This window comes from Camelina sativa, chromosome 9 (genome assembly GCF_000633955.1).
Source record: "Camelina sativa cultivar DH55 chromosome 9, Cs, whole genome shotgun sequence".
Taxonomy (NCBI): domain Eukaryota; kingdom Viridiplantae; phylum Streptophyta; class Magnoliopsida; order Brassicales; family Brassicaceae; genus Camelina; species Camelina sativa.
The window spans coordinates 35,652,317-35,675,829 of NC_025693.1; the positions used below are offsets into that span (position 1 = coordinate 35,652,317).

Below are 23,513 nucleotides of genomic sequence, written 5' to 3' on the forward strand. Positions count from 1 at the left end.
AGTTAATAATAATAAATCGTTAGTGGTCTTAAAACCCTAATAAGATTAACTCTTCTTTGTTTCAGTTTTTGTCCGGACGCATAAACAACGAAAGTGATATTTTCACCAGACGATAATGGCGTCGTCTCTTGGCCAGATCACCCTGCCACGCGCGCCGTCATCGAAGATTGGTCTCTTACGCCGTCGTTTTGGTCGACCGATGATCAGAACCCGGATCGGATTCAATGGTCGGATTGCTAGCGTATTGACTAACAACAAAGCAGGGGAGCAAGCTGGGGTGTCGGCAAAAGCAAGTGTGAGCCAGAAGGTGATTGAAGAGGAAGCCAAAGTTCTTGTGGGTACCTACGCGCGTGCTCCGGTGGTGCTCTCAAGTGGGAAAGGTTGTAAATTGTTTGATCCAGAAGGGAAAGAGTATCTTGATTGTGCATCTGGGATTGCTGTGAATGCTCTTGGCCATGGAGATCCTGATTGGCTTCAAGCTGTCACTGAGCAAGCTGCTGTTCTTGCCCATGTCAGCAATGTCTATTACACCATTCCTCAGGTATAGATTTCATTCTGTTGTGATGGTTGGAGAATCCCATGTTTTAGTAATTTGCAATTTACTGAAATTTTTATCATTTCTGGCCAAAGATTGAAACTTTCGTTGATTTTAGTCCTCTGTATGATTGAGCAATGACCTATTGAAACTTGAAAGATGCTAGGAAATGTGGAATTAGTCTTCTACTTATATGTATGTGTTCTTTCACTTTGAGATTTCCATCAAATTGGATGGTTAATATTATGGACAAGTTAGTAGTCACACCATTAAAGATTTAGTCTTTGGGTAGAAAATTATGTGGCGTTCCTGATCTTGACAATGCTTGAATTATTAACTTCTCTGCAGATAGAGCTCGCGAAACGCTTGGTGGCAAGTTCTTTTGCAGACCGTGTATTCTTTTGTAACTCTGGAACAGAAGCCAACGAAGCAGCCATCAAGTTTTCAAGAAAGTTTCAGAGGTTCACTCATCCTGAAGACAAAGAAGTCGCGACAGGCTTCATCGCCTTTACAAACAGCTTCCATGGTAGAACCTTAGGAGCTCTTGCCTTGACAAGCAAAGAACAATATAGAACTCCTTTCGAACCCATCATGCCAGGTGTAACATTCTTGGAATACGGTAACATTCAAGCGGCCACAGATCTTATCAGCTCAGGTAAGATAGCTGCAGTGTTTGTCGAACCTATTCAAGGAGAAGGAGGGATCTACTCTGCTACAAAAGAGTTTCTGCAATCTCTGCGCACTGCTTGTGATGCTGCTGGATCTCTTCTCGTCTTCGATGAGGTATCTCAAATTTTCTACGTTTCTAGTTTTGCCAATTGGTTCTGACTCAACTGGTTCATTTCCCAGGTTCAGTGTGGTTTGGGTCGTACGGGTCTCATGTGGGCTTATGAAGCATTCAACGTAACTCCTGACATAATGACTGTTGCAAAACCTTTAGCTGGTGGTTTACCTATTGGAGCGGTGCTCGTGACTGAAAAAGTTGCAGAGACCATAAATTACGGAGATCATGGAAGTACATTTGCAGGCAACCCTCTTGTGTGTAATGCAGCCATTGCAGTTGTTGATAAAGTATCGAATCCCTCTTTCTTGTCCAGTGTCTCAAGTAAAGGTCGATACTTTAAAGACTTGTTGGTGAAGAAACTTGGAGGAAACTCACACGTGAAGGAAGTGAGAGGCGAAGGGCTTATCATAGGAGTGGAACTCGATGTACCGGCTAATTCACTGGTCAATGCTTGCCGAGATTCTGGTCTTCTGATTTTGACTGCAGGGAAAGGAAATGTCGTCAGGATTGTTCCTCCGTTGGTTATATCAGAGGAGGAAATCGAACGTGCTGTTGAGATCATGTCCCAAAATTTGTATGCCCTTGATTGAAACTCTTGTAAGAGAAATGATGTGGGATTGAAGAACAAGTAATGTTTCATATTCGATCTTGTCTTAAATAAGCCTCAAGTGTATCGTTAAATGGTCTGCACCAATTAAAAAGAAATAAAATTTGACACACTTGATAAAATAATTGACGTTTCAATCTAAATTCTTCTGATCAAAAAAAATCTAAATCCTCTGTATGGTCGCAGCCAAGTATCTTATCTCACTATCTAATAAAATTACACACATATACATTACACACACACATGTATAGATGACTGTGTTCCGTACCAGTATTACTTAACTTTTGTATCTTACAGTTCAGTTTCAGCTAAGCTAAGCTAATAACCAGTTCCCAAGTTTCTTTCTGCAGATACTATTCATCAAAAAGTTACTGATCCCATGCTATGCACCAAGCGTCTATATCATAGGTTAATAATAACTATCTCTACATGACTCCACAGTTCATATTTTATATAGACACTGAAGCTTTCATCAGTTTTATATAATTTAAAATTTTTTGACCAATGCATAGTCATGTTTCAAAAGTAAAACCGGATAATATAAAGGCAACTACTTGTTACGATTTATGTCCAACAGACTAAAAGATTATGGCCTCTTGTTTCATTTCACCAACAGCCAAAAAACAACAACAAGAACAATGCAGTGCTAATGAAACAAGAGAACTACTCAAACTACAAGTGATTTATCACTTTTTAACACAACCCTAAACTCAACTTCAAATCAAGCTCTAAACCCATTTTGTCAAGATTATTAAAAGAACTAGTCACATTTGGATGACTAGTAGAAGAAGTTATGATATTGGCATCACCGAACAGTTGTGCAACCGATGTGACTTTAACACACTTCCTCGCATTCACTCTTTTCTTCTTCTTCCTCCTCCTATTCTCCTCCGTCGTGGAGGACTGAGTCTGAGCTGCTATCTCCTCCGGAAAAAGCGGAGGAATCACGAAGTTGGTCTTGGCTTTCGTCCCTCTGAGCCTCCTCGCCGCCGCGTCATACGCACGCGCCGCTTCCTCCGCCGTATCGAACGTTCCTAACCAGTGCCTGCACCGCCCTATCCTGTCTCTTATCTCCGCCGACCATCTCCCCCACGGCCGTTTTCTCACTCCCATGAACCCTCCGTTCTTCTGCGGTACCTTCCGCCACGGCTTCACGCCACCGTCTTGGACCTCTGTCGCAGGGACTTTGTTGTTGTCACCGAACAGAACGTTTTCGCCAACCACGGCGGCGATGGAATCGTCCATGACTCGACGAGAGTTTTCGAGTTCTTGGTTTGGGTTAGGAGAGAAAAGAGAAGAGATGTCGAAAGAAGTGGCTCCGTTAAAGGGTTCTTTCGCTGCCATCATCACATCAGAAAACAGAGTTTCCGTTTCAAGTATGGAGCACAAATCAACGGTGTTTTCCATTTTTTTTGGTACTGAAGCTTTCTATGCAAAATCTTTTGTGTTCCGTTTGTAAGTATAAAAAAATGATGTGTGCTTTGGTACCTCTTTATAGCGAAAAATTATCTATTTAATTGATTTATTCAAAAATAATTTAACTGTTTTTAGTTTTTTTTTTTCTTTCCCTAATTAATCTATTTCTTAGAATATTTTTAATTTTTACTAATTAGTACTACAGTTCGGAGGAAAAATACAACTATAAAAAGATATATAGTAATAAAGTTACTTTTGTTTAGTGAGATAATTAAAAGATACTGCTGTCAATTTCGATAAGACGGTAAAATCTTTCACATTTATGCACCTGTCCTTTACAGTGCCAAGATGAAGTTTGTACCTTTTGTTTTCGATAGAGGAAGACAAACTTTTAACTTTTCATTTTCTCAAAACATTTTCTTGATAGTACCTCCAACCTTGGAATAAAGTAACTGACATGGACCACATTGGTCATGGAAGAACAAGGGAGTAGTGAAATAATTTTTAATCTTAATGTGAATTATTGTGTATCTCTTTTTCCATGTATAACCAGATTTTTTATCTTTTTGTATCTCATTATTTGACAACTTGCATCATACGGTAAAGAGTGTCGATTAAGGGATAAGCTGGGCATTGACAAAGACATAAAATCTCAGGAGAGCATCAATGGCAAATCGTGTGTTCATTAGTCCAAACGATTTGACTTTGGTTGAAATGACATCCGTTGGATTGCGTAAGGCGCGTGATCTCTTCTTAATTCATGGACTTATGCTGCTGGCGTCAACAGACACGATTGTTTGATTACAATTTTTTGCTTTTAATTAGTAGGGTTTGTGCACAAAAAAAAAAAAAAAAATTAGTAGGGTTTAAAGTTTAAACTTACACTTAGGCTTAGCATATATATATATATATATATATATATTTTGTATAACATCTACTTCATTAAACACACAATGTAAGGCATGTGGAAAAATGAATGATAATAGAAAAATAAATTACAGTTTCGAAGATTAAAATGGTTTTAGTAAACAAACAATCATAAACTTTTTTTTCTATTCCAGAGAATTATAAATTTAACCGAAACTTCTAAAAAACAAATTTGACCTTAGAAATGATGAGTACGTTCGGGAAGATGTAAAACAGTTTTGGGATTGAGTGAGATGATGAAAGTTTTATTACCGGCAGAAGATCTTAAAAAGTGTCAGATGAAGTCAGTCCAGTTGAACAGAGGATCTCTTTAACTGATCAAAAACAAAGAAAGTTGTACTTTGCGTTTAGACGTGGCCAATAACAATTGCGAAATATGGAAAAATCTTCCAAAAAATCTTCAGAATGACTTTGATAATTAGCTCATGGATTAGAAAGATATCAGTCAAAAAAACTTTTAACATTTTTTCTTTAATTATGTAATGTGTATGACGCTATATTTATATAACCCGTCATTAAATTAAAGATAAATAACAACGTTACGTCATCCTAGGAGCCTACTACAGAGTACAGACACTACACCACCCGCATGACGTCATCTTAAACTCGATCGACACGACGTCATCCCCACGAGGCCCATTAGTAGTACTTTCTGACCACAAACTAATAAGACCGAATGAATAGTATAGTAAGTAATGTGATAATGTACATACGAAACTAATAATGCGCTCTCAATACATCCATGACAAGTCTTGCCTGAAAGATACAGACGATGCAGCATCATGAACACCTCTTCTAGAAACCTGAGGACAATCTTCAACCACAAGCAACTCCAGCTTCTGAGATCCAACTAGTGGTCTCAGTCCCTCGTCTGTAACTCCGAGACATTTTGATAGTTTCAACACACTCAGAGAAGGAAACTGGCTCGCCAGAATCAAACCCTCGTCGCTCACTTCCTGGCAGTGGACAAGCTCCAAGATCTCTAGATTCTGAGCTGAACACAGAGCCTCCATCCCCGTGTCGTTGAAAGAACAAACATGATCAAGAGAAAGCTCTCGAATCGGGCATTTCTCCATCAGTGTGATTATCCCCTGAAGGGTGAAAGAGAAGAGCGAAGGGAATTCCCCGTCTGAGAAAGAGATCTTGAAACGTTCGAGCTGAGAGCAGTGTTGAGCTATGGCACTGAGGCTCTCATCGGTTAATCTTAGGGTGATGTTGTTTAATAGAGGCAGAGTGAAATCAGATGGTACGCGAAGTGAGATGCTTCTGAGGTGTTTAGCTTTTTGAACCAATGCTACGATGTCCGAGTCGCTGACACCGATACACATATCCAGATGAAGCTTCTCCAGGTTCTTGCAATTTCGAAACACACAAGCTATCCCTCTACCTGGAGCTATGATGCAGTTACCAAGGCTGAGCTCCACCAGATTGTCACAAGGAACCAACTGTTTAGGCCAACGTTCCACAGCTACTTGATCATAAACCTTCATGTACCTGTAATTAGCATCTACCTCAAACTGCAGACTCCTAAGCTTTCTCCAGCTGTTCCTCAGCTTGATTAAATCACCTTCCCCAATGGCTCTGCAGTTCTTGATACAGAGTTCTTCTAAAGTCTCAAGCTTTCCGAAATACTCCAACCACTCCACACTTGCAACGTTTAGGCAACGAACGAGGTGAAGTCTCCTGAGTTTCTTGCATCCTACAGCGAGTGACAATACACCACAACCAGTGATCCTGGGAGCGAAGTTTAACACTAAAGAAGAAAGCTCTGGACACGATGACAAATGACGGATGCCAACATCGGTGATGAAGGTGCAGTAGCTAAGAGTGAGATCAGTGAGAGAAGGACAGTTAGTAGTGAGGACAAGAAGACCCTGATCGTCAAGTTGTTTGCCTAGTTTTGACATCCAACCCGAGTATGTAATCTCTACTTTGGATAGATTAGGAAACCTCCTGGAGAGAGAAAGCAACGCATCAGTTGCAGGAACTAAACCGCAGCCGACACGCAGAGAATATCGTTGGTCGTTGTCAAGGGAATAGAAACGCCTGCATGAGAGTGAAACCGAGTTTCTGTCACTGGTGGTATGAAGCTTACTGAGGATGTCCCAAACTAAATGGTCTGGCAATTCATCCATTTTTGTCTTATCTTCTGTTAAACAAAACAAAGAAGATGAAAGTTAAACATGTCAATTAGTAAGAAGATTCGTCTTATTATTATAGAAAGTGTAACAAAAGACAAAACAGAGCAAAGTGTTTGGTGTGATCTCATCTTACGAATATCCCAAATGAATGAAAACTCAAAAGTTGGTGTGATCTCATCTAATTCTAAAAGAGATGAGAAATTGTCGAGAAACAAAAATAGTAAGATGATTAGGAATAAAAAAAAACAGAGGAAAAACAGAGCAGAGATGTCTAAACTGTTGTTTATTAGAATTTACAAAAGCAAGATTAGATTACTTGACCACCGAACATAATGAATAATCGATAAATCAAGAACACTAAATAAACAAAATCACATCATTGGTTTAATCGATTGAAGGCACATAATCAGAGAAAAGAAAAAGAAAAAGATCTCACCGGAAAACTTGATCAGGTGAAGAATTCTGGGAGAATATCAAAAAGTAGAGACGGTTTGACCTTTTTTTTTTGTTTTGTTTGGTTAACTGACTCATCACGAAGATGAAGAAGAATCAAACGATCCATTTAGTTTTTATTTAATTCATTCCCCCCACTCGGCGTCGGATAAGGACTTAACGACGGGAGATTGATTACATAGAAAAATCTCTTTTTTTTTCTTTTCTAATTCTTTGTAGCTAAATGGGCCTTTTGAGATTTAATATGGCCCAAAAGTTTTTGTCGGTTTTGTGTTGTGTGGTCTACATTAGCTTCAAAACCCGATGCGGTCGAGACTGCAAAGGTATCATAAGGAGAACAACTGATGGAGTACCGGAGCATATGTCCCTTGACCTCAAGTGTTTCATCCCATCATAATGTCGAACTATATCTTTCTTCAGATGCTGTCTTTCATTCATCTTATTGCTTCTAATTAATGTTTGAATTTAAAAGTAAGTTCATGATGCAAACAATTGTTATTTGACTATATTTCTGTTTGAATTTGATTTTGCGTACAACTTTGGTTTGTACTTTTGTAAAATTTGTACTACTAGCTCTAGTAGTGTTTTTCACCGGGAACCATCGTGAATTGTCTATTGGGCATTTTTGATTTATGTAAGCCTAACTTATAATACGAAAACAGGCTCCTTGTAGCCCAATGGACAGTATAACAGTCAATCCAAACATGACGCCCGTGGTTATCGAACTGGTAAATCTTACCCACTCTCACAGTGAGCGCATCAACCGTTAGTAGTCACTAAAACTTGAGTTATTTATTTGCACCTACATCCATTTTGTCACACTTTAATCACACATACGCTCACTTTGTGTTTTTTTAATACTTTCAACATGTAAAAAGATGTTACGCACTACTAACATTTATTTTATTTTTTTAACAAAAAAAAAACATTTATTTTATTTTTTCTATTTTCTTTTTCTCTTACTCTTTTGATATTCTTATTCTTCAACATTTGTTTTTTATTTTAATTATTATATTTTAAGTGTAACTTAAAGATAAACATTGTTTGTATCTTTCAATATTTTTTCTTTCCACAAAAATTAAAATAATTTATGAGTCCAATCTAGATCAAATACAATTAAATTTGTTTTCATATTTAAACCAATATTTTTTAAGTCCAAACTAAATTAAGTAAATAATTTTATTTAACTAAATTTTCAATATAAAATAGACGGTTTATCCAAATACATTAAAGATTAAGTTAGATGCATAATGAATTAATAAAATATTGCATCCATAAGTAATTATCTATTTGGATAAGTTTTAAAACACTTTGATGTGTGAGTTTTGAGCAAATTGTTAATCAATAAACTATTTTTGTTAATCAATAATCATCCTCGTTCATCCAGAACTCTATTTATGTTGAGCGAGGTTGAGAAAGAAAGAGTTAGGGTTTTTTTTAGTTTAACGGGGAAAAAAAAATAGAAGCAGTGAAAGAAAGAAAAAGGCAGAGAGGAGGAAAAGGAAATTAGGGTTTAAACAATCACACACACTAATTGAGCGAGTTATCACTTCAAATTTGTAAGTTTAAAAAACCATTAATTTTTTTTGTTGAACAAACCATTCATAATCAAGTCAAATATTACTATGAACATATGGACTTGATTCGATGGATATGGTGTGAATATTTTCTAGTAAATTTTAAAGGAAGTTTATTTACTTCCACTTAAGTTTTGTTTACATCTAAAATGTCTTTTTTCTTCCTTTCATTTGCATTTTCCAATGTTTTTTATTTTCACTTACATACTATAACCATATATATCCATGTAGTTACAGATTTGTGGGTATGCTTAGATATAATATATAAGATTGTTTTGAGCATGTTAACAACTTGTCAATTCACCATTGACATTGAATAATTATTTGTTTGAGAGTCATAAACTTACCAAACCACAAATTTTATGATAGGATTTGATATGTTTTTTATATGACTAAACACAAGTATGTATCCATTAGTGATAATGCAGTTGGGCATCCACGTATTAGCGAACAAATTTTCAATTAAAAATGAATAATAAATAATATAATAATTTATTTAAAATATAGTAAATGCATTATACTATAAACAACGAAGCTTTTATATCAAACTTAACTCAAATTTCGATTTTATTTTGTAACAATTTTACCACTTAACATATAGATCTTTACAATTTGATAAACGGTATATTGTCAATACATACATATTATGTACATCCAAAAGAAAATTATTATGAATTTTAATGTTGTCAGTCAGTTTTAAGGTTTTTAACCTATAAATAAATATATATGGGGATAATGAAATTTTCTGGGTTTAAAAGATTTTAACCTCAAATAGTTTTCGCTACTTGGTTTACATTTCATGTTTATGATCTCATTTTCGATAGTCTCCAAAAACATTATAAATCTCTCAAGCTATATACAACGATAAACATGATAGGTGCAAAAGTGCAAACACGATACTAAAATATGATATTAGCCACTGTATATAGACAAAGATGGAGAATAAAGTTCCATCAGGTTGATCAAAAACCCCAACATTTCTCTTAGATTCTCATAGCACACATAACACGAATGAATAGTTAAATCTAGTCACCCGCTGCCGTTTGCTTGAACTTTAGTCTACTAGCCTCAATGAGAGATTGGTTCTAGATATTTGAGTTTGAATCTTGATCTAACCCTTTCTTCTGTCACTCTTCTTTTTACTTGCATCCCCAGACCCAGAGGAAGATGTATTCGTGGATATGGGCAAGACGGTACTGTCCTTGACCTCTGAGACCTCTCTCTCACCATCCATTTGGGCCATTAGTTTTCCAAGCTGAGAGTGTACATAACATATTTAGTACGTGTTTTACTATATAACCAATACGCACGTCGTATTGTCTATTGATGTTTCTTTACCTGTTCCTCTAAGGCCTGAATCTTTTCATCCTTTGCCCGAACTGCCTTCTTCTCCCTAAATCAAAGAGAAGTTTCCACCAATGAAAAATAACACTCATTGCACAGTACGTCACAACTGGACCCTGGTCTCACAAGCTAGAATATGCACAATGTCATGGAAATTGTGCTGGATAGATGAATACCTTTCTTCCATTTCTGTAATCTTGTTTCTCCATACGTCCTTATTTTTGACGAGATTTTCGTTCAACCACACATATGAGAACAACAAGTCAATCCTCTACTGAAAATCTAAGTAAATGTTGCTTTGTATAAATGCCAACAAGAAAAACTTTCAAAATAAAAAGCTAGATACTCACGTCTTCAAGAAATTGCTTCTCTTTGACACATCTGTCACGCCTGGTCTGCAGCTTCTGCAGTCTCTGGCTTATTGCCTTGCTCGCAGCTTCTGAGACTTTCTGTTCCGTTTCCTCTTTCACATTTTGTAGCAACTTTTCAAAATACTAATAGGAGAGGAAACGAGGATTAAGAAAACCAAGCAAAAAATCTCAATCCCTTTGGTAGACAGAACTAAATTCAGACAATGAAAAGTTCAAGAGACTGGTAGTTATCGAGACACCAAAAGGCAAAGATGATGGGTGCTTACTTGTTTTTGATTCTCTAGTTGTGCCTGGAGAAGTTCGTTGTACTCACTAATGATCTGTGGTTTTGGAAAAATAAAATGACGAGACATTAAATTAAGTTAAGAATACAGTTGAGCACGAGGATAATAAAAACATGAAACAAAAGGACTACCATGTCTACTTTGCTGTTCAAGAGAGCATCAGTCATTCCACTGTCAGAATATTCACAGCTTCCACAACCATCCTTGCTCAGACTACCATGAGAATTCAACTCAACTAGCTTGCCATCAGTTTTGGATTGAATAAGCCGGTGAACATAATTGTCACCAGCATAATCCCAAACACGCTGTGTTTCAAGCTCAAGTGAATAGCAATGTTCTGTCTCCTCCCAATGCCTTCTGGCATGTCCTCCCTTGTACCTACGATAAATATATAGCAAAGCAAATTGGTCAACTTTGAACAAACGAGACGGAAACATGTCTCCGTGCTGATTGCAATAAAAAGTGCAATCCATACCTCCCGCAGCCAACAACCCCACAGATAACACACATCCATAGATTCTCTGTTGTTTGGCAAACACAACATACTGAATTTTCAGGTTGCTGTTGGCAATATCGACAAACCTGAAAACAAAAACAACACCCCATAAAGATACATGAAGAAAACTGACACAAGATCAAAACAACATAAAAATGCTAAAAGACCCTTACTGGACAAGAAGAATCTGGCCAATTAGAAATACACGAACAATGGAAGGAATGATTGCACATGGTCGTAAGAATGCCACCAGTGTCTTGGTCCAGTCTCTCTGAAACCAAACATAGCCAATAATACATGACACCAGAGATACTGTCAATCTTAGTACCAATACCTATATTTACACTTTCTAGAGCTAGACTAAGCCATATTTCTGCATAAGTTTGAATAACTAAGGTTAAGAATTTACCAAGACAAACTGGGCAAGTAGGTTGCTCTATCGGGCCAGCAGCAGAAGGCTGTGTATGGTCAATAGATCCACTATAACCGGTAAACTGAACATCTAGAGTAAAAAGCAGTCGACATACATCTTGCTGCACAGAGTTTGGCAGCGGCTTATCAATCACAAAGATACAGTTGGTTTCATATTCAATGTAAATATACATCTTGCTCACACAGGATTAAGATGTCTGAAACAAAAGCATACCTCGAGAGAATTGAATTGTTTCCCTCTAAAATGCTGGTAGAATGTATCGGTAGATTCCTGACTATCAAACCTTATCAAAATGCTGTACCTATTTTCAATGCCATCATTCCTGTGAAGATCAAAAGCAAACTAACTCCTCATCTCCCCAATCCAAAAAAGGTATACATATCAGAACGAAATAGAACACATGGTGAGAAATTTATTACACTCCTATACTACCAGAAACAACCAGATGGAAACCACAATCTATAGCAAAAGAAAGATCTACAGCGCCATTAAGAGAATTTGATTTTTTTTTCCTTTTTTTACCTCACTGTTCGCATCTCTAGTATGTGCTGAATGAAGGAGCCGCAGAACTGGCAAAAATCTGCATATGTCATATGGTTGGGCACCCCAAGAACGCAAACGAGAGGGTTCCTTCCAATCTATATGACAACAAAACAATTTCAGATTCAAACATATAATTCCGGTGGAACAATCAAACGGAAGAATGAATACATCCAAGAGTGACTAGAATCATAAAAGGAGAGGAGATCTTACAGGGAGATTCGAGGAGGAGGAGGAAGAAGAAGAAGACGACGAAACGGCATCATCGGAAAATAGATGCATGACGCCGCGAGTCTCGCCGATTCTAGGGTTCCCAGAGGAAAAATGAACTGTCTGAGTCATATCGGAGAGAGACGATTCACCGGAAACGCTTGCTATCGGCGGTGAAACTACCGATTCTTCACCGGTGATAATGGTTGAAGTTGAAGGCTTCATCAAGTCTTGCCGCCAAAGAAACGAGTCGACAGTTTCGTGATTTTACTAACTGCGGCGTTGAGACGGAGATCTCTCGCACTCCCAATTATCCAATGATACTCTGACACGTCATTAACTTCACCAGTATATTTTATTTTTCGCGAGAAAACACCAAACCTTTCAATGCGATCAAATAAGTCCAATTATCCAATAAGAGGGATCCGTACATATTTTAAAAGTGATACCGGCCCAAGCCCACCCAACTGTCCAAATATTAAAAACTCCACAAGTCCAATGTATTGTAATCGATTGGGTCAAAAACTTGATTGCGGGTTTTAAAACGGGTATTCGGGTCAAGAAGAACCCTAATTTCGTCTTTTGAAAGCGGAGAGGGGGGAAAAAAAAAAGAGGGAACAAAGAGAATGATGCTATTGTTGCGGCGATTCAATCGAGTTCGGATTGCTTCCCCTTGCTCCGTTCGGCTTCTATCTGGAATCCCCATTTCAGGAGAGAAGCTTCGATGTCAGGAAGAGGACCAGTCCAGTTACGATCAGAAAACAGTATGCGACGCGCTCACATGTTACAGCAACGATTGGCAAAAAGCGTTGGAGTTTTTCAATTGGGTCGAGAAAGAATCCGGATTTAGACACACCACCGAGACGTTCAATCGGATGATTGACATTTTGGGTAAGTATTTCGAGTTCGAAACTTCGTGGGGATTGATCAACCGGATGGTCTTAAACCCTGAATCTGTGCCGAATCATGTTACGTTTCGTATAGTCTTTAAGCGTTATGTGACGGCTCATCTTGTTCAGGAGGCTATTGATGCGTATGATAAGTTGGATGGTTTTAATCTGAGAGACGAAACATCTTTTTATAATCTGGTTGATGCGCTTTGTGAGCATAAACATGTGGTTGAAGCTGAGGAGCTTTGTTTCGGGAAGAATGTGATGATGATTGGTAATGGTTTTAGTGTTAGTAATAATACAAAGATTCATAATTTGATTCTTCGTGGCTGGTCTAAATTGGGATGGTGGGGTAAATGCAAGGAGTATTGGGAGAAGATGGACTCTGAAGGTGTTGCTAAGGATTTGTTTTCGTATTCTATTTACATGGATATTATGTGCAAGAGTGGTAAACCTTGGAAAGCTGTGAAATTGTTTAAGGAGATGAAGAGTAGAAGGATAAAGCTCGATGTGGTTGCGTATAACACTGTGATCCGCGCCATTGGTGTCTCCCAGGGTGTTGAGTTTGGTATCAGGGTGTTTCGAGAGATGAGGGAAAGAGGCTGCGTGCCTAACGTTGCGACGCATAACACGATCATTAAACTTTTGTGTGAAGATGGGAGGCTGAGGGATGCGTATCGGATGCTTGATGAGATGTCTAAGAAAGGAGGATGTCAACCTGATTCGATTACTTATATGTGCCTCTTTGCCCGTCTGGAGAAACCGAGTGAGATCCTTAGCCTGTTTGGGAGGATGATAAGGAGTGGAGTGAGGCCAAAGATGGATACTTATGTGATGCTGATGAGGAAGTTTGAGAGATGGGGATTTCTTCAGCCGGTTTTACATGTGTGGAAGACGATGAAAGAGTCTGGGGATACTCCTGATTCAGCTGCTTATAACGCTGTGATTGATGCTTTGATTCAGAAAGGAATGTTGGATATGGCTAGGGAATATGAGGAGGAAATGATTGAAAGAGGGCTATCTCCAAGGAGAAGGCCTGAGTTGGTAGAAAAGTCCTTGGACGAAACGCTGGTTGTAGATAATAGTTAACTCTATTGAAGAAACAGAAGGTCTTTGGCTATGTGTTATAAAAACAGACATGAAGCGATAGAGGTAGCTTCTGGTGATATGCGTCCTGTATTGAAGAAATCTCCCCAGAGGCATATCATCTTTGCCATAAATTGCACACGTCTCTCCTCACAACTGAGGAGGAAACACTGAGGTTCATTGAGAGGATTTTTAAGGAATCTGGTGGTGGTGTGTGTGTGTCGGAAGCCATAATCTGATGAATGGATTTTGGAAGAGGTGATGGCTACATATAAGTTGAAGAGAGATCTAGTGACTTCTCAAGAGTCAAGACTCTTTCCACGGTGAATTTTCTAGTTTGCACTTGTTTTGATCATCTATTCATTCTCTTGGAAGTTGGAAATGCAGGATGGAGCAAGCGGATAAGTGAAAAAACCATCAGACCTGAGCGAAACAGTTTTATTGTATTTGAAATTTTTTGAACTAAAGAATAGGACAGGACACATGAACTGTAATTGTTTTCTATCACCCAATAATTTATTCCCTTAATTACAATTTTAAGAAGGAAAAATGCCACGGCAAAAGCAAGGCAGAAAAAAGTCGGTACCAGAACCAGACGATGATTAATGTAAATTTCAGTTTTCTAAAAAAAAATTAATAGTCGACGCTGAACAAAATAATGAAATATGCCATTGATTCAAGTATTCAACTCCATTTTAATTGTAATTAATGCCATTCTCCGTTTCTGTGGAATCCAAGTCGACGCTGAACAATATACTACTATATACTGTATATAGTATTCAACAAATTTTTCATTTCCAAAATTTATGATTTAGTCCGATTTTTAATCTGTGGACTTAAAAATGGATTTCACATTTCTACATTTTTACTGGGAAGAGAAACCGCGTGGACTGTTTTAATTTGTTTGCTTTTCCTTTTCGATTACAAATGGACATATTAATTAGCTCACAGCCAATTAGAGTTTGAATAGTAATTAATATAGCTATAAAAAACACTAAAAGTAACAATGGATGGAGAAAAAGTTGAAAAGAAGAAAAAAATCTAAAGAAGGAAACAGTATCGTTTCATCTTCTTAATCCTTGATTTCCTCAAGAATTAAAAGATTCTTATTCATACGTTTGATTTTTGATAGATAAAACCCTTTTTTTAGATTTTCAGAAATTAGAAACGCAACCAACCAAAAAAAACAAAAAACAAAACAGATTTTTATAGGAAGGATAATGGTTTATAGCGAAACGCCGTCGTATCATGGTCACCGGCGTCTCCTCCTGATCGCCATTGTGCTTCTGATCTCGTCGAGTTTGGTTTCTTCCTCTTCTTGTCACCATCGTCGTCCATCTTCAACCTCATTACAAGGTTCTTCACTTCCCTTTTTTTTTTTAATAATGATCACAAAACAATACTGTACCGTATATATTTTGTTTACAAATTTAAAGAAAATGGTTTTTAGGAGTGAGGAGGCAAATTTTGGAAGGAGGAAATGGGACATTGGTGTTAGCCGCGGAGAGGACACGGCGACCTGACCCTCTCAACCATTTCAATATTTATTCCGATGGTTGGAACGTTACCAATCCTCATTACATCGCCGTAAGTCTTTTAATTCATTTCCCTTAAAAATTTCTATTTCAATGTTCAAAATGTCTAATTAAATCTTCGATAGTGTATGTTGAGGAACATCTGATGTAAAATTAGAAAAAATGGTTTTAAGGAGCAGCCACTATACATGCTTTGATTATATGATGAACTGCCTCCAAAACCCTTAAAAATATTTTAGAGGCGTTTAGACTATTAAATTTGATTTGGGGTAAATCTTGTAGAAAAAAATAGTTTTAGGCAAAAACAGAAGTAAGGGGAAATATGAGGGCTAAACCGTAATATGTTTCTTGTTCAGTCCGTTGGATTTTCTGCAGTTCCATTTATAGTCATAGCCATCGTCTGGTTCATATTGCTCGGACTCTTCCTCGTCTGCTCATGCCTTTGTTGTTGCTGCTGCGGCTGTGGCCGCCGGAACTACGGCTACTCTCGCGTCTGCTACACCCTCTCTCTCGTCTTCCTCCTGCTTTTCACCATCGCTGCCGTGTAAGCTCCAATTTAAAACCCATTAACTGGTTGTTACCTCATCAAATTTTTAGTAATTTCAAAAGAGAGATGTTGTTTTGTGTTCAGGATTGGGTCTGCGATGCTGTACACTGGGCAAAACGAGTTCTCCGGTAGCGTAGAGAATACTTTTATGTACATTGTGAGACAAGCAACAGGAGTTTTGACTAAACTTACGAGCTTATGGGACTCGATTCAATCTGCTAAAGACATTCAGCTCGATGGACATAACCTGTTTCCTCCCCAATTTAGAGGTAACATCGATCATTTCAACAACATGATCAAGATGTCTAACATCACTTACCCCGACCGTGTCGCTAACCAGACTATTCGTTATCTCACGGGTGCACTAAACCCTGTGTAAGTATTCTTCACTAGCCAGACGCCTTGCGTCACAAGCTAAATTATATAAGTAACTCTGTTTGATTGATTATTTAACTCAAATTTCTTTTCTTCAGGAGATATGTGTTAAACGTTATTGCTGGTGTTATGCTTTTAGTCGCATTCCTCGGCCTCTGTAAGACCCAATCATCTTTAAATTAAACTTATTTCGATCTTAATACTATAATTGATTGTATCTGATTTTTTCGTCTGAAACAGTGTTTTCGTTCTGTGGACTGCGAGTTCTTGTCTACCTGTGAGTTACACTTACACTACCGTTGTCATATTTTATCATACAGATGTAATGTTTTATAATGAATGTTTTAATTATCAGATTGGTTATTCTGGGTTGGATTCTCGTCACAGCAACAATCCTCCTCAGTGCCGTCTTCCTCGTTTTCCACAAGTATGTAAAACTTTTTCATCATCATTTGATCTAACCAAATATATTTTTTCCGGATTCGAACTAATGATGGTAGTTAAAACAGTGTGGTTGCGGACACGTGTATGGCTATGGACCAATGGGTGCATGATCCAGCGGCAGATTCAGCATTGAGCCAACTTCTTCCATGTTTAGATGCTAAAACCATTGGAGACACTTTGGATATAACCAAGACTATGACTGTTACGGCCGTTGATATGACCAATGCGTACACGGTCAATGTCAGTAACCATGAGTTCCCACCTAATGTTCCTTTCTACCACAACCAGTCCGGTCCACTCGTTCCTCTTCTCTGTAACCCGCTTGACCAAAATCATAAACCGCGACCTTGTGCTCCGGACGAAATCCTCCTAGCCAATGCTTCTCAGGTAGATACATATATAAACTAAAACACATTTTCCCACGAGTGATAAAATGTTAACGTTGTCTCAAATTATTTTTATGTTTTGGTAAATAGGTTTACAAAGGTTATGTGTGCCAAGTGAACGCAGAAGGAATATGCATAACGCAGGGTAGGTTAACTCCAGCTTCATACGACCAGATGATGGGTGCGATAAACGTTGGGTTCACTTTGGACCATTACGGTCCCTTCTTGGCTAGTATAGCGGACTGTACTTTCGTCCGAGACACCTTCAGAGACATAACGACCAAGAACTGCCCTGGACTCAGTATCACCAGCCAGTGGATCTACGCAGGACTCGCCTCGCTCTCTGGTGCAGTCATGTTCTCACTTATCTTCTGGTTGATTTTCGTCAGAGAAAGACGTCACCGATCTCATACCAAAAAGTCTATGATCCAGATGAATAGATTTTAATTTACTTACTGGAGCCAGCACATACTATTGAGTGAGCCCATACTGTCACCCTTTTTTTTTTTGTGAAAACGTCAATGGTATGCTTTTAAAAATAAAATCGTATAGAATGAATTTGTTTGATCCTTCTTTTTTATATGTTACTCAGTGAGGAATTTACATATCAACAAACTGATTTAGGATAATAACTTTATTAGGTAGCTATTGATGTTTTTTGACTGGTTTAGAAAATGTTAACTTTTGACTGTTTCTTTTTCCAATTTATCTACGTATATTGATTGAGGTGAGAAAAAAAACATGTTGAACAATTCTGTGGTCGATATGACTAGCTAGCAGAGAAGGTTTCAAATAAGTATTTAAAGCCATTTAATGATTTTGAGAAAAAAAACGTCGTAGTCGGACCCCAAATTAAATGTAAGTAAGATTATGACTAGTTGGGCATGAAACCATACCTTATCATGGACCATTGTACGATACTACGATGAATGTAATATTCTCACGTGTACGATCTGTATTTGTGCATCGACGCCGGTGCAGAACTAAGTCATGTCCCTGCCGTTCAACTTGCAAATTATTAGTATTTTTTCACTCGAAATCGAAACAGGTAAGATATTTTTTTGCGTATTAGTTAGGGTCAATAGCGTCAAAACAAAACAAAACAAAACAAAAAAGTTAGGCTCCCATTCTGATATATTATTGTCAGTGTCACCGAATAAAAACTTAGATTTGTTCTTTTTTGACTCGATGCTCTGTGACTGTGTGAATCCTTTCCTACGAAGGATATACTTGTATAGTAGTGTACATCGTATATAAAAAAGTTGTGGAGTATAAAATAATAGAGAAATGGGAACGTTAAGAACAATGCCACAATACCCAAAGTCATGCATCGGGCCGTCCACGCGGGGACGAAGTCATAGTCAAATGACCTCACGTGTTCGAAGCACCAAATCTTAACAAAACAACAATTTTATTCTGTTTCGCTTACATACACACTACAATAATATACAAATTTAGAACTATGCCAAATAAATCCTATGTCTTTTTGGAAAAAAAGAACATCCAAAAAGACAACAAATAGTATTTGATTGGTTAATGCACTTAATAACTGACGTTCGAAGGTTTTTTATTTAATGATTTTAAGCCACAAATACAATTAGGAATAAAACAAAAATTAGGTTGTCATATTGGAATTTTTTAAAAAGAGTTTAAACATGGTTAATTTGAAAAGTAATGTTAATAAAACCTCTTGCGAATCACGCTTTTGTTCTCGAATTGATAACACTTACTTTACGAAATTGAAATAATATTGAAAGATGTATACTTAAAGGCTTTATATAGAAACACACCAAATAATAAAGTAAAAGAAGAGAGTGGAGTGATTCATCATCTCCTCTGTTTCCATCATTCATTGCTTTAAAAGCAAAGCACTTCCCAGAGAGAGAGAGAGAAAGAGTGAGATTTGATAGATCGGAGGAGATGACGAAGCTGGCGGAAAAATCGGGAAGCCGACCACCGTGGGTAGGATTAGCGGCAGCCGCATGGGTTCAGACGTCGGCGGGAAGTGGTTCGACGTTCCCGCTTTACTCATCGGCTCTCAAATCGGTTTTGGGTTTTACCCAGCAACAGGTTACCATCCTCGGCGTCGCTTGTGATCTGGGTGAAAACATGGGGCTACTTCCAGGCTACGCCAGTAACAAGTTTCCTCCTTGGTCGATGCTTCTCATCGGCGCTTCCTCTTGTTTCCTTGGCTTCGGTCTTCTTTGGCTCTCCGTCAGCCAAATCGTTCATGGTTTGCCTTTCTGGCTGGTAAGATTAACACCCTAAACCCTAAGATTTGCATCAAAATGTCGATTAGTGTGTGCCCTTTGAATCAAGTTTAGATCTTTTAGTCTCATGGATCAGATTTATAAACTATATGTCACTGAACTCACAAGACTAGTATTGTTGTTGTTGTTGTTGTTGATGACAGCTGTTTATTGCTCTAGCTATAGCCACCAATAGCAACTCATGGTTCGGTACTGCATCTCTTGTCACCAATATGAGAAACTTTCCTTTGAGCCGAGGCCCTGTGGCTGGACTTCTCAAAGGCTATATTGGGATCAGTGGTTGTGCATTCACTGTCTTGTTCAGCATGGTGCTTCACCATTCTGCTACCAATCTGCTTTTGTTTCTTACGATTGGCATTCCCGTGATTTGCTTAACTGTCATGTATTTCATCCGCCCCTGTATTCCGGCTACTGGTGAAGACCCTTCTGAGCCCATGTATTTCGCTTTTCTGCTTGCCATGAGTATAGTTTTTGCTGCTTATCTTGTTGTGACGACTGTATTGAGTGAGGTGTTTATACTGCCAAGCATACTCAAATATATTCTTGTGGCTATCATGGTGTTGCTTTTGTTGGCACCTCTTGCGGTTCCCATCAAGATGACACTTTTCCGTTCGAATGCCAAGAGCTCTCCACTGGGTTCGTCTGACAATCTAGCCAAAGAAGAAGGTAGCCATGGAGAGCCGTTGCTGACACCTTCTACCTCAGCTTCAAACCTTGGACCTATCTTTGAGGGAGATGATGAGTCGGATATGGAAATACTTCTCGCTCAAGGAGAAGGTGCAGTGAAGAAGAAGAGAAAACCAAGGAGAGGTGAGGATTTCAAGCTTGACCAAGCTTTTGTCAAGGCAGATTTCTGGCTCCTTTGGTTTGTCTACTTCCTCGGCATGGGTTCAGGCGTTACAGTCTCCAACAACTTGGCACAGATCGGTCTTGCTTTTGGTATTAAGGACACCACAATTCTCCTCTGCCTCTTCAGCTTCTTTAACTTCATAGGCCGTCTTACTTCAGGTGCCATTTCTGAGCACTTCGTGAAGTAAGCATCTCTCTCATCTATTTGTCTTAAATGAATCTCTCTGTTTCTTTGTGGGAAAGAACCTGACTCATACGATTCTCCTTTTTTTGCCTCTTAGGTCAAGAACGCTTCCAAGAACACTATGGATGGGAGCCGCGCAGCTAGTTATGGTGTTCACATTCCTCCTCTTCGCCGCCACGGCTAGCGGGCTCACCATTTACGTTGCGACTGCTCTAATCGGGGTAGCCATGGGGTTTCAGTTCTTGTCTATCGCCACCATCTCGGAGCTATTTGTTCTCAGACATTTTGGAATCAACTTCAACTTCATACTCCTGGGGAACCCGCTTGGTGCAACCATATTCTCGGCCTTTCTCGCCGGACACATCTATGATAAGGAGGCTGAAAGGCAAGGGAATATGACCTGCATTGGTCCAGACTGCTTCCGAGTAACGTTTTTGGTTCTAGCCGGAGTTTGTGGGCTTGGAACTCTGCTGAGCGTTATTTTGACGGTGAGAATTCGTCCGGTGTATCAAGCTCTGTATGCGTCTGGCTCTTTCCGGTTGCAGCCGCAATCAACAGGTCATTGATATATCCAGAGAACGAGAAGAGACTGTCTAGACGAAAGAATATATAATATAAACCATAGATGCTGTTATCTAATTTTCATAACTATAGGCTCCTATTGTATCATCCTGCATATCTTTTTTGTTTGGATTTGTATTCTAAGATTTGTGTTATTCTTCTATAACCGGCCAAAAACCGGTTGGAAGAACCTATTTGTATCGTCTTCTTGATGTGGTTGTAATGTTGTTTTGTGTCTACTACTTACTGTTTGATGTTTGTGTTACGACAGTCACTGATCCAACTTTAACAGATAAAAACGGAAACAAGAGACACAAGTAAACAACCTCTTGTGTGTAGATATTAAATTGCAATGAAAAATTTACACATCTCTTTACAAGTTACAACATATGAATTTGTTCTCAAGACTTTAAAAACAAAGCCAATACTAAATGAAAAGGCAAATAAAGGGGGAAAAAGAGAATCATTTTTAAGTATATAATTGTCAATCAACAAAACTAATCAGCCTAACAAACATAATCACACACTCCAACTCAGATCAGTGATGGAAGAACAACCCTAATAAAAAAAACACATTCCTCACCATCATCATAATCATAGAGAAACTGAAAAACAAAAGGAGTAGTTTGGAGATCTCAAGTGGGTTTGAGGTTCTGAAACATAGAATCCCATTTAATATCTTCAACATCTTTGTAATTCCCCCAATAAGTATCATCGTCGTCGAAGTCAGAAACCTTGGGATTTGAGAAACTATGGAGCCTACAAGGAAGAAGAGGAGGAGGAGTCCCATTCGTCAAGAGAAGTCTCTCTTCCTTTCCGCCATTAATGCTAGACATCACCGCCGATCTCTTCTTCCTCTTCAGCAACGTTCCTTTCCAGTATCTCCCGTTCCCGCTGCTGCTCGGCACAACCACGAGTGCCCGAGACGACTCCTCTCGTCGGATCCAGGCCCGGACGTACTGGGAGAAGCATTTCCCTGTCTTCTTGATCGCAGTCAAGACTCTGAAGATGGAACGAGCAGTGAGCGGAGAAGGTTTACGATCACGGCGAGCTAGCTTCAAGATCTCGAGCCGGTGCTTAGCGATTGAGATCCCCATGCTCTGGAGAAACTCGTGGTTGAAGTAAGCGATGTCTTCGTACTCGAGCTCGTTGTTTGAGAAAGAGAGACCATACTCGTAGATAAGAGAAGCTTCGAGATTTGTTCTCGAGAGCCATGAGAACCAATCCATTGTGTTTATGAAATCTTTTTTTTTTGAATCTGAAGAAGGTGAATGGTGAGAGTGTGTTGTTATGGTTTGTGAACAAGGTAAAGTCGTTTAAGTATATATAAAGGAGAGACGGTTAAAGGGTTGTTTTTGACTTTAAAGGAAAAGGTAACGGGGCTTACTTGGTAAGGTGGGTGAACCGATGGACTAAAGTAGACCAAAGTGAAAAGAAAGGGTCCAAATCAGAAAAAAAAAATAAAATAAATAAAGAAGTTCACACATCTTTTTTTTTTAGCATTGAACCACAAAAAAATTGTAACACTAACACATGGAGATGACTAAGTGTGTGGGTGTGTGTCCATTAATCACGGTGTGGGTAAATGGAGCATATCAGCATATAATGCGTTCTTGCTTTTTATTTCTTTTCTGGATCACTATCTCTATTGTTCCATTTGCTTCTTTGAATTATATAAAAAAAAAAAAGCCAACACAAATCTGCTTTCTCTTCGTTACATGTAAGATGGATTAATTTACTGAATAGTTAGTATTATCTTCGTTGTTAGGTCAACTAATGATAACAAAAAAAAACTACTATGAAATTTAAAAACCACCTTCTCTAGTCAACTATTTTTTTTGTGTGTATTAATTCGTATATACATTATAGTTATTATTATTTTATTACTTAAAGAGTCAATGAACACAAATCCATTAATTATGATTATCCTCAGTTTGGCTTTTTGAATCAAGGGGGAAGATAAATTATTTTTGAGCTTTTAAGAGACTATGCAAGCCATTATTATCGAAAATGCTGTGATTAGAAAGACATGGGACACTAGCTAGTAGTAGTAGTAGTAGTGGATGCAATCATGGATATATTCGTCAATCACAATCAGAATTATTCGTTATAAATATAGTATACATGATCAACAGAAGACACGATCGGTGTGATCACGGGTCATGCGCATGTGGAATTTTTTTAAAAGTAAATGCTTCATATGCACTTACCAGCCACTAGCTTCCACATCTATCTTCGGTTTGGCCACATTATGCTTTTAAGTTTTAA

General features: G+C 38.3%; 8 protein-coding genes across 9 annotated transcripts; 4 read left to right on the top strand and 4 right to left on the bottom strand.

The window, feature by feature from the left end:
- On the top strand, positions 52-2,000 carry LOC104714317 (acetylornithine aminotransferase, chloroplastic/mitochondrial). Its single transcript, XM_010431632.2, has 3 exons — positions 52-541; positions 884-1,318; positions 1,385-2,000. Exons 1-3 carry the CDS (start codon positions 116-118, stop codon positions 1,907-1,909), a joined length of 1,386 nt encoding a protein of 461 aa, XP_010429934.1. The 5' UTR covers positions 52-115; the 3' UTR covers positions 1,910-2,000.
- On the bottom strand, positions 2,620-3,333 carry LOC104715993 (ethylene-responsive transcription factor ERF084-like). The gene has a single exon (XM_010433352.1). The coding sequence runs from the start codon at positions 3,331-3,333 to the stop codon at positions 2,620-2,622; it is 714 nt and encodes a 237-aa protein (XP_010431654.1).
- On the bottom strand, positions 4,709-7,018 carry LOC104714318 (F-box/LRR-repeat protein 14-like). The gene is made up of 2 exons (XM_010431633.2): positions 6,847-7,018; positions 4,709-6,418 (listed from the first exon to the last, which is right to left on the bottom strand). The coding sequence occupies exon 2, from the start codon at positions 6,402-6,404 to the stop codon at positions 5,001-5,003; it is 1,404 nt and encodes a 467-aa protein (XP_010429935.1). The 5' UTR covers positions 6,405-6,418; positions 6,847-7,018; the 3' UTR covers positions 4,709-5,000.
- Positions 9,262-12,404, bottom strand: LOC104714319 (BRCA1-associated protein-like). 2 transcript variants are annotated; one of them, XM_010431634.1, is made up of 12 exons: positions 12,122-12,404; positions 11,891-12,006; positions 11,582-11,690; positions 11,345-11,468; positions 11,109-11,206; positions 10,915-11,021; positions 10,571-10,817; positions 10,422-10,475; positions 10,135-10,278; positions 9,961-10,025; positions 9,779-9,833; positions 9,262-9,695 (listed from the first exon to the last, which is right to left on the bottom strand). In XM_010431634.1, exons 1-12 carry the CDS (start codon positions 12,341-12,343, stop codon positions 9,552-9,554), a joined length of 1,485 nt encoding a protein of 494 aa, XP_010429936.1. In that variant the 5' UTR covers positions 12,344-12,404; the 3' UTR covers positions 9,262-9,551. The 2 variants fall into 2 exon arrangements, with proteins under 2 accessions (XP_010429936.1, XP_010429937.1); XM_010431635.2 differs by having other exon boundaries at positions 9,961-9,998; positions 12,122-12,403.
- Positions 12,644-14,671, top strand: LOC104714321 (pentatricopeptide repeat-containing protein At1g80550, mitochondrial). The gene has a single exon (XM_010431636.2). It carries the CDS (start codon positions 12,745-12,747, stop codon positions 14,095-14,097), a length of 1,353 nt encoding a protein of 450 aa, XP_010429938.1. The 5' UTR covers positions 12,644-12,744; the 3' UTR covers positions 14,098-14,671.
- Positions 15,112-17,892, top strand: LOC104714322. Its single transcript, XM_010431637.2, has 9 exons — positions 15,112-15,450; positions 15,545-15,681; positions 15,986-16,173; positions 16,261-16,551; positions 16,650-16,708; positions 16,792-16,828; positions 16,907-16,978; positions 17,061-17,382; positions 17,472-17,892. The coding sequence occupies exons 1-9, from the start codon at positions 15,315-15,317 to the stop codon at positions 17,826-17,828; spliced, it is 1,599 nt and encodes a 532-aa protein (XP_010429939.1). The 5' UTR covers positions 15,112-15,314; the 3' UTR covers positions 17,829-17,892.
- Positions 19,176-21,484, top strand: LOC104714323 (protein NUCLEAR FUSION DEFECTIVE 4-like). The gene is made up of 3 exons (XM_010431638.2): positions 19,176-19,631; positions 19,795-20,684; positions 20,782-21,484. The coding sequence occupies exons 1-3, from the start codon at positions 19,302-19,304 to the stop codon at positions 21,248-21,250; spliced, it is 1,689 nt and encodes a 562-aa protein (XP_010429940.1). The 5' UTR covers positions 19,176-19,301; the 3' UTR covers positions 21,251-21,484.
- LOC104714324 lies at positions 21,365-22,566 on the bottom strand. The gene has a single exon (XM_010431641.2). It carries the CDS (start codon positions 22,472-22,474, stop codon positions 21,881-21,883), a length of 594 nt encoding a protein of 197 aa, XP_010429943.1. The 5' UTR covers positions 22,475-22,566; the 3' UTR covers positions 21,365-21,880.